Source organism: Suricata suricatta, chromosome 12 (genome assembly GCF_006229205.1).
Source record: "Suricata suricatta isolate VVHF042 chromosome 12, meerkat_22Aug2017_6uvM2_HiC, whole genome shotgun sequence".
NCBI classification, from domain to species: Eukaryota; Metazoa; Chordata; class Mammalia; order Carnivora; family Herpestidae; genus Suricata; species Suricata suricatta.
In genome coordinates, this window is record NC_043711.1 from 5,233,042 (window position 1) to 5,242,901 (window position 9,860).

The following is a 9,860-nucleotide window of genomic DNA, read 5'->3' on the forward strand; positions in this document are numbered from 1 at the left end:
GGTGCATCCTTGTCCTGTTCCAGTTCTTAGAAAGCTTCAAGCTTCTCACCCTAAAGACTGATGCTAGCGGGGGCTTCTTGTACATATTCCTTGTCAAATCGAGGAGGTTCCCCTCTAGTCCTTACTGACTTTTCCATTAAAATTTTTTAATTTATTTTTGAGAGAGAGAGAGCGGGAGGATGTGCAGAGAGAGGAAGATATGGGCAGGCTCCAGGCTCCGAGCTGTCAGCACAGAGCCCAACGCGGGGCTCGAACTCACAGACTGTGAGATCATGACCTGAGCTGAAGTCGGACGCTTAACCAACTGAGCCCCCCAGGCGCCCCTTATTATAACTATTTTTAAGTGTACAGTTCAGTAGGGTTAAGTATATTCACACTGTAACCAATCCCCAGAATTCTTTTCATCTTACAAAACTCTAGACCCATTAAATAATTCTTCATTCTGCCCGCCTCCTCTACTTTCTCTGTAAATCTGACCACTTGAAACTTTTTAAAAAATATTATTTATTTTTGAGAAACAGACAGAACACAAGCAGGGGAGGGGCAGACAGAGAGAGGGAGGCACAGAATCCGAAGCAGCTTCCAGGCTCTGAGCTGTCAGCACAGAGCCTGACGCGGGGATTGGACCCATGAGCAGTGAGATCATGACCTGAGCCAAAGTCGGATGCTTAACTGACTCAGCCACCCCAGGTGCCCCTTTTTAAAATTCAAAAAAAAAAAAACAAACCCTTTTTTAAAAAAATTCATTGATACCGCTTTAGATACCTCATCAGTGAATACCTACAGTATTTGTCTTTCTGTGTCTGGTTTATTTCATTTAGCATAATGTCCTCAGTGTTTTCTATGTCCTAGCATGTGTCAGAATTTCTTTCCTTTTTAATATTCCATTGTATTTTCCCATGTTTAAAAACTTTCACTTCAGTCACTTGCTTGCTCATATTGCCGTGGCCTCTTTTCTTTTGGGTGGCTCTTCTCACTGATACTTGGGAGTTGTTTAATAAGGTTCACTGTTGGGGCACCTGGGTGGCTCAGTCAGCTATGCGTCCGACTTCAGCTCAGGTCATGATCTCATGGTTTGTGGGTTTGAGCCCCCCATCAGGCTCTGTGCGGACTGCTAGCTCGGAGCCTGGAGCCTGCTTCAGATTGTGTGTGTGTGTGTCTCTCTACCACTCCCCTGTTCATGCTCTGTCTCTCAAAAATAAATAAATGTAAATAAAAAAGTAAGGTTCACTGTTAAAAAAAAAAAATCTCTACCCACTAAAGAGTTATCCCATTCCCCCTCCCCTGGCAACCATAACTCTACACCTTTTCTGTCGGGGGGGTGGGGGGGGTGGGGTGGTGTGTGTGTGTGTGTGTGTGTGTGTGTGTTGTGTAATGCTTTTGAGGTTCCTCCGTGTTATGGCATGTATCCGTATTTCCTTTTTCTGGCCGAGTACTAGTTCCTGATCTGGGTATAAAACAACTTGTTTACCCATCCGCCCACTGATGGACAGTTACATTGTTTCCAATGCTGTGAAGAGGGCTACTCTGAACTTCCCTATACAAGTATTTGTTTGTTTCCACTTCTTTGCGGGTGTATATCTCTGAGCAGAATTGCTGGGTCGTATGGTAATTCTGTTAAAATTTTTGAGGAATTGCTAAACTGTGTCCCAGATCGATTAACTGATTAACCGTTTTACATTCCTACCAGCAAATATATGGGTGGTGCCAATTTATCGACATCTTTACTAACATTGTTTTTTGCTTGGTTTTGTTTTTTGCTCTATCCCTCCTTCTGGCTGTGAAGTAGCATCTTGTGGTTTTGATCTACATTTATGTCCCGAGGACAATGTGGACGCGTTTTCACGTGCTTGCTGCTCTTCGTGTATCTTCTCTGGAGAAACGTCCGTGCACGTCCGTTGGCCACCTCTTTGTTTCTCATTGCTGCTGTTGAGGGCCAGTTCTTCCCATATCCTGGGTGCTAGGCCCTTTCAGATCTACGGTTTGCAGATATTTTCTCCCATTCTATAGGTTGGTTTTTGCATCGGCTTTTTAAGTTATATTTATTTTTTGATAATTAAGAAAAATTTTTTGGAGAAACACAGTGCAAGTGGGGGAGGGGCAGAGAGGGAGACAGAACCCGAAGCAGGCTCCAGGCTCTGAGCTGTCATCACAGAGCCCGATGTGGGGCTCGAACCCACGAACCACGAGATCATGACCTGAGCCGAAGTCGGACGCTCAACCGACTGAGCCACCCAGGCGCCCCTTAAGTTACATTTATTAATGTGAGACTCTCACACCTCACAGCTCCGAAGGCTAGAACAGTGCCTGTGTGTGTGTCTACCTGAATCCCATCCCCCAGCCTCCCAAGATCAAAGGTAAGATCGCTATTCTGACTTCGTATTTCCTGTTTACTAAAGAAAGTCATACCAGATCGATGTTCATACCTCACCAGTAGGTTATTTTGTTCGAGTTCCTTTTGAACTTTGTAGAATGATGAGCGATCTCACAGGACGGTGACGTTTTCCTTTAGGACAATTGTACTAATTTGCGTTCCCTACTGTAACAAAGGAGATGCTTCGTCTCCATCTTCTCTAACCCTTGCTTTGTCCAGTTTCTTTTCTTTTTGTTTTGTTTTTTGTTTTTTTTGAAAGTCAACTGAATGGGTCTGAGATGGTATCTGCTAGTCTAGCCTTGCCCTGTGTGTTTCTGGTGATTATTAATGAGACTGAGTCCGTCGTCTTCTGTTTTCTGGCCTTGAGTGTCTCTCTGCTTTAGAAAAAAGCAAAATAGATATGGGTCCTATTTTCTGTTTTTAGGTTGTCCTTTCTTACTGATTTGTCCTTGTAGGAGGGACATCTGGGTGTGTCTCTGGGGATAAAGAGGAAAGGCATTTCTCCTTGCCAGACTCTCCTCCTGGGAAGGGGGGAGGCACACCAGGACGGTCCATTATTCCTGCAAATCCCAACAGAGGGCGCAACACTGTGCCAGGAGAGCTGGTGAGAAAGGAGTTCGTGGTCGTTTTTTTCCATTTGCCCCTTGTTTATGTTGAGCCCGCGTGAGCTTGACGGTCTTTTCACTTGGTCAAGGCCTTTCGCACCCTTCCTGTGGGCCACCTGCTCGGCTTCTCCCTCCCTCCCCCCTCCTTCTCTCCCTCCCCCTCTACAGGTCAGCTTTCTTCACAGAGGTAAACTTGACATTGCTTCTCTTTAGGGTTTCTTCTCTCACATTCCCATCCGAGAACCCCTGCTTTGCTTCTTGTTCTCAACTCCCTCTCCCCTCCAGGCCTTTCCATCTTGTCTGGAACATCTCCCCACCCCCCACCTCCCTTACCCACCTCTGTCCTCCCCACAGGCACTTCCGGTCTCTCTGGTGGAAAGGGGGGGAGTGTCTCTCCCAGGGAGACCAAGCAGGGCCTTTCTCCCCTCCTTTGCTGAGCAGCTAGACCAGATCTGTACCCCTTCCCCCACCCCTGCCAGAGGGTGAGGGCCCGATTTGCCTGTCTTGCAGCCTCCAACTCTGCCAGCTGTCTCTTCTTCCCCTCCCTTCCCCCTCCTCCTCACCCCTGGAGACAGCCCCTCTGGGCCTGCCTGGGGCCATCGTCATTTCCGGAGCTGGGGATGGACACTCCCTTGGCCTGTCCCGCAGGAGCTCTCCCCCTGGGCCCTCGCTCACCCTCTGGAGGGAGGTCCTGGGATTCCGGCGGCCGCGGAGCCGCCCTCTGACTTGTGTGAGCCTGGTACCTGCCCACCTGTGGGCTGCAGGGCTGCCTGGGTGCCAGGGACGGACTCGGCTGGGGCGGGGGTCTCCATGTGCTGCGTGCCGAGGCCCCCGGGGCGGCCATGTGTCTTGGGGAGGCGGAGTGTCCCCTCGGTAGTCTGTGTCCTTACAGCCCCTTGGGGGCTCCGGGAACGGATGAGGAACTAGAACCGGGACACGAGCCCTCAGAGAAGGTGGCTCCGTTCAAGTTTTATTGGACCCCTTTCCGACTGGAGGTGGCTCCCTCGGGCTGCTGCCCGCCCTCCCCAGCGCTGTCCAGTTGCCCAAGGGAAGGGAAGGGAAGGGTGGGCACGAAGAAGGGGCTGGAGACGGATCATCAGCCCTGCCCCCGCCCCCAGGGGAGAGCCGTCCCCGTCTCCAGAGCTGGCCCCGGGGACTCCGAGCTGCAGGGCACCCGGAGCCGGCCCTGGAGGCCAGTCTTCGCCCGGCTACGTGTCTGGCGTGTGTCCGTTGGCCAGCCGCCCGGCCACCCTGCTCCGAGGCCCGTCCGGGGGCGCCGCCCTGGGCCTGTGGGCTGCCCCGTTCTTCAGCTGCGGAGGCTCCTGGGCCACCTCCCCATCGCTCGAATCGGACTCCTCCACGTCGCTGCGGACGTCCTTCTCCATCTGGAGGGGGAGGGGCGGGGAGGGCCGTGAGATCAGGTGCAGGGCTCCAGGGAGGCGCCCGGGCCGCCCCTGGCCCGCCCCTACCTGGCCCTTCTTGGTGAAGCTGTAGATCATGCGGAGGATGAGGCAGGACCAGAACACGTGCAGCAGCTGCAGCGCCAGGAGGAGGCCGTTGAAGAAGTAGTAGCCAAAGAAGGGGCCGCTGGTGGCGATGGACTCGTAGTAGGTGGTATACAGGATCCTAGGGGAGGGAGGGGCTTCACCGGGGGCCTGGGCCCCAGCCCTGAGACCTACATGACGTTCCAGAACCTTCCATGGCTCCCTGCTGCCCCCCCCCCATGCCCCTGTGCCCTCACCGAGCTGTTAGAACGCACAAACCCCAAGGGGATGCGGGGCAGCCCAGCTGTGCCCCTGCCTGTTCTTGCACCTTCCCTTCTCTTTTCTTACCTTCCCTCTTGGGGACCCCCCCCACCTTGGCTGTAGCGTCACCAGTGACCAGCTCCCTCCTCACTAGGATAAAAGCCTGAGACCTCCCCGTCACCCCCAAGACCCTGTGCCACCTACCCTGTCCCCTCCCGGTGGCTCACTCAGCTCCAGCCACACAGGTCTCCTTGTTATACTTCCAACCCACCAGGCCCGGTCCTGCCCCAGGGCCTTTGCACATGCGGTGCCTGGACCGCTCTTCCCCCATGATCAGTGCAGTTCTCTCCCTCCAATCTCGGTATGAATCCCGTCAGTGACCACCTAATTCCAGCTACCTGCGCCCTTCCTAACCTCATTTTCTCTTTAGCACATCGCTCCCTCATGCTTTATATTCTACCGTTTGCTTTGTTTATTCCATTTCCCCGCCCACCCCCAATGTCGGCTCCATGTGAGTAGGGACCTTCATGTTGTTACCTCTGCCAGGAAAGGCTCAGCAAATAGACTGCGGAAAGACTTGGGCTGGGTCCGGCACCTACTCATTCTTAACCCATGTTCTGGGCACGTGGGAGAATGACCCAGCCCAGGTTTCTGTCTTTCCTACCCCTGGGCCTTTGCATGGGCCTTTGCATAGGCCGTGCCCTGTGCCAGGAACACCTTTCCTGGCCCTCTCCTGTAAGCCTCCAGGCGCGCACCCCCAGCTCCCCGGGTCTGGGAACGGGAGGTGAGGCAGGCCCGGATCCCGGCCACCCCACCCCCGCCCCAGCCAGCGGGACGGCAGACTCACTGTGTAGGGAAGAGCACGAGGCGCGTATAGAAGAAGACCACGGAGAAGATGATGAAGAGGGTGTCGCACACTTGCCGCCAATGCGTGTAATTGAATATCTTACAGGCCTGGGGAGGGCCGCGGAGAGAATCACACTCAGGCACGGCTGGGCACAATGGTGGGCACAGGGGAAGCAGGTGGGGAGGGGAGAGGGCAGGGCCTCCTGTCCAGGGGCTGTCTGGGTGCTTCTGGGAGCAAGAGAGGCTCCATTGCCCAGGAAGCCGGGGGGCGTGGCCTCACCGTGGGAAGGCAGGGAGGTCGGGGAAGAGGGGCGGGGCCGGCCCACCTCCAGGAGGTAGTCCGAGGCGTCGTGCAGCAGCAGCACCAGGGAGCCGATGCGCAGCAGGTTTGCACTGTAGGAGAAGACGATCAGGGTGATGGTCACGATGTGGTGGGCCACCTGCTCCTTGAAGTCCTGCGGAAGGCGGTGGGTCACAGCACGGAGGCGGCCGGGGAGCCCCGCTCCACTGGGCTGGGAGCAGCTGTACCTCGCGCGACTCTGGGCCTCCCGCCCGAGGCCACCAGGAGGTTTCCAGGGGAGGGTGAGGCCACCCCTCCCGGTTGGAGACTGGGTCACAGCTCCCCCAGAGGATCACTTCCCGGTCACATTGTGGGCCTCACCTTGCGCTTCACATCCAAGGGCAGCGTGATCAGCAGTGAGACGTAGAAACTCAGCTCCAGGATGTACCAATAGTACAAGCCGGGTTTCAGGGGCTGCGGCGGGGCGGGGCCAGGTTAGCCGAGGCTCCCCCCGTGGGGCAGGGGCCTCGCCTGGGCTCAAAGCCAGGACCCCTGGATCCCAGTGAGTGGGGCAGGTGGAGGCAGGCAAGGGCCGTGGTCCTGGGGCGGTTCCTGGCCCCTTTGCACTCCACAGGGGAGGCCGAGGTAGAGTGCACCTCAGGGGTGTCGTCCGATGTCCAGGTTTGGCTCTCCCGGCTATGGCTGCAGGGCTCTGACCGCCCCACCCCTCCCAACGGCCTCAGAACCCCGCCCGCCACTGACCTGATCTGGGTAATTGTCCCAGCACATCACCGGGGCCCACAGCCACGACTCCTGCAAAGATAGGGGAGTCTGCCGCTGCCCAACTGGTCAGAGCCCAGCCCTCTACCCCCCAGGTGGGCCCTCCCCTGGCTGCTCTGGCTCTAGACCGAGGGCTGTGGGCTGCAGACCCCGGCTCCCCGCGCACATCATGTCCTGGGCAAGCACCTGAGCGGACGTCTACAGGACCCCTCCCAGCCCTCACCCCTCTTCTCCGTGCTTTTGCGCATGTTCCCTCCTCTGCCGGAATGCCTCCAGGCCCCCAGTGGCCACCCGGTGCGCAGCAAGTGCTTGTGGGATCTGTGGGGGCTTGGGGGGGGCGGCAGGGAGCAGGTAGGCGTACTCACGTGGTAGAGGACCGAGAGGCCACCGAAGAAGGCGCACAGGTAGAACGTGAACCTCCAGCTGCAGAGGGCGAGGGAGCCCGTGAGACCCCGGCCCGGGGAGCAGACCCTGCGCCCCCTCCCCCCTGCGCAGCCCCCTCGGGCTTACCTGGCCTCACAGAACTTCTTGGTCAGGCAGGGCCGGTCTTGGTTCCGGCGCCTCCGGAACCAGCGCTGGGTCTGCTGCAGCGTGAGGCCGCACTGGGCAGCGAGGAGGGCCATCTGGGGCTGGGCAGGGGTGAGGGGGTCACAGAAGTGGCCCTCCTGCCGCTGTCCCAGGACCGGTGAGACCCAGCGGCGTCCCCCCTCCCTTGCTGCCCCAGGCCTTGCCTGTGGGATTGTCTAGCTTCGCATGCAGGGAGTAGGGTGTATGTGTCCCGGGGGCCCCCCCAAACAGGCCATATAAAAAGGAGTCCTGCTCATAGGCAGGGGACGGTTGGGGGCAGGGGCAAGGCCCTCCTAGAGGTTTTCCAGTATCCTTCCAGAACACTCTGAGGCAGCTGAGACCATGCCTCCCGCCCCTACCAGCAGAGGGGGGTGGACCAGGGAGGAAGAATCCGGAAGTCCTGCCTCCGGGCAGCCACACCCCCAGAGCGGTTCAGCGGACCCCTGCTCTCCCCACCTCCCGGCAGCTGGGAGGGCTGGCGGGATTGGGGGAGGGGCACCAGGCACCACCCCAGCCCCTCCGGCCCCACCCACAGGGCAGCTGTGCAGGCCCCTGGGGAGGCAGGGGGTTCTCACCTCCTTGGGGTTACACCCCTCTGTGAGGAAGTATTTCTCCAGAGTGGCATTGGGCTTCGCGGGCCTCCTGGCCTGATCTCGCACACCCAGCCACCGGCTCAGGGGCAGATAGGCATATCTGGGTGCAGGAGAGACAACTGGTCAACCCGGGTGGGGAAACGGAGGCCCCGAGGGGCCAGGTCACGTGCTGGAACCCTGGAGGGGTAGCCTGGTTGCTGCAAACCTAGGAAGGGCAGCCGGATGGGTGGGTCTTCAGGATGGGACTCGGAAGGTTATCTTTTAGGGCACTCAGGCAGTGTCACTCCGTCCCAAACAGGAATGAGAGTCCCCGCACTGCCTGTCTCACGGTGGTCTGGGTCCTCGTCTGTGCCCTGTCAGGCTGGAGGGGTCCCCACAGGCAGAAGCCGGTCTGCTCCCACTCAGGCCGCCCTGATCTCTGGGCAATCCCCACACTGCCCACCAGAGGGCCCCCGAGGCCAGAGATCAGGACAGAATTTCATACCCACCATGACAGGGGAGTGGGGGGGAGGGAGGGGCTGTCATTTATTGGGCGCTACACCCTGCCAAGCATTGGCACAAGTCCACATTACGTCCTGGTTCACTTTACTGTCAAGGTCCCCACTGTCCTGATGGGTAACTGAGACACAGAGGGGTCAGAGGTATGGGCAAGGTTACACAGCGGATGAGTAGCAGACTGGTCCAGGAATTACTTGAAATATAGCAAAAACGGGGGGCCTGGGGGCTCAGTCGGTTAAGTGTCTGACTTCGGCTCAGGTCATGATCTTACGGTCTGTGAGTTCGAGCCCTCCGTCGGGCTCTGTGCTGACAGCTCAGAGCCTGCCTCAGATTCTGTCTCTCTCTCTCTCTGCTGCCCCCCCCCAAGTAAATAAAAACATTAAAAGAAAAAAAATTTTTAATGGAGAAAACCTCCACCTTCAGCCCTGGAAAAGCTACCCCACTTACACTGCCCTTTGAAAGGAGAACTTCAGGATGTGATCACACCCTTACCTCAGGAGGCCATCAGTTACATATACAGTGGAGAGGGTGAGGCAGGGGTGAGGGGTGTTGGGCGGATGATGGGGGGCAGAGGGGTGGTGGGGGGTGAGATGGTAGGGGGCAGGGTGGGGTGGCTGAGGGAGGGACGGAGAGGTGCCCTTGCCCACGGGGGGGGGGGGGGCGGGCCAGCGCTTCTTTGCTCCTGGGCCTCTGTGGACCCATCCTTGGGCGGTGAGGCAAGAGCATGTCCTCCGGGGCCTCCGCCCGGTTTCTGGAGACTGACTCTGGCACACCCAGACCCTGGCTGCAGCCAGCGTGGTGGCAAAGCAGCCATCAGAGGCTGGAAGAGCGCGGGCGGAGCGGGGGGTTGGGGGGCTGGGGACAAGGCGGGGGCAAGGTGGAGCCAGGAAGGCACGTGGGCTCAGAGCCAGGCTCCACCCAGGACGCAGTAGGACGAAACCACACGGGGTGTCGGGTCAGGGTGCTCTCTCACACGTGCACGCACGCACACAGGTGAGGGGCCGTGGGGCCGGGGGCCGCAGACACTCACCGCTCGAAGGTGAAGCGCATGGCCACCAGGGCCAGTGCCAGGGGCAGGGCCGCCAGCATGTCCCGGGGGTGGGCGTACACCTGGCCATCGCGGTCCTCCAGGACAGCCCACGTGCTGTTGGGCGGCAGCCATAACGTCTCCTGCCAAAACCACTCGTTGAAGCTGGACCACATCCTGTGGACACAGGGTCTGGTGAAAAGGGGCTCGGCACCCCGTCCTCGCCTCCCCCCAGCACCCGGCAACGTCGAGTGTATCAGAGCCTGTGGGAAGGACAGACCGGGCTGTGTGCCCTCAGGCAAATGACCTGACCTCTCTGAATCTCAAGTTCATTGGTCAAACGGGGACAGTAACCCACCAGTCGCCCGGCCTGATAAGGCACACAAAGTGCTCAGCCCAATGCCTACTGAGCCTTCGGCCACTGCTCCTGCAAACAGCTATTTGTAAGTGGTCCAGGGACTGGCTGACGGTGGTCAGAAACTCGAGTTCTCCAGTGTCCAGAAAGGTCTCCTGGCACTGTGGGATGGTCCCTCCAGGGCAGCCCA

The 9,860-nt window shown here is 58.1% G+C and overlaps 1 protein-coding gene across 1 annotated transcript; it reads right to left on the reverse strand.

Annotated features, from left to right (window-relative positions):
• Positions 1-3,923: 3,923 nt before the first annotated feature.
• On the reverse strand, positions 3,924-9,517 carry CERS4 (ceramide synthase 4). The gene is made up of 10 exons (XM_029918786.1): positions 9,319-9,517; positions 7,773-7,890; positions 7,141-7,259; positions 6,996-7,053; positions 6,613-6,663; positions 6,232-6,324; positions 5,897-6,025; positions 5,572-5,678; positions 4,449-4,605; positions 3,924-4,364 (listed from the first exon to the last, which is right to left on the reverse strand). Exons 1-10 carry the CDS (start codon positions 9,489-9,491, stop codon positions 4,188-4,190), a joined length of 1,182 nt encoding a protein of 393 aa, XP_029774646.1. The 5' UTR covers positions 9,492-9,517; the 3' UTR covers positions 3,924-4,187.
• Between the last annotated feature and the right edge of the window lie 343 nt (positions 9,518-9,860).

Coding starts and splice junctions, on each gene's coding strand:
- CERS4 (XM_029918786.1), bottom strand. CDS start 9,491: ATGTGGTCCAGCTTCAACGAGTGGTTTTGGCAGGAGACGTTATGGCTG. Junction 4,606..5,571: donor CTCGTGCTCTTCCCTACACA/GTGAGTCTGCCG, acceptor TCCCTCCCCTAG/GATCCTGTATACCACCTACT. Junction 4,365..4,448: donor GCTTCACCAAGAAGGGCCAG/GTAGGGGCGGGC, acceptor CTCCCCCTCCAG/ATGGAGAAGGACGTCCGCAG.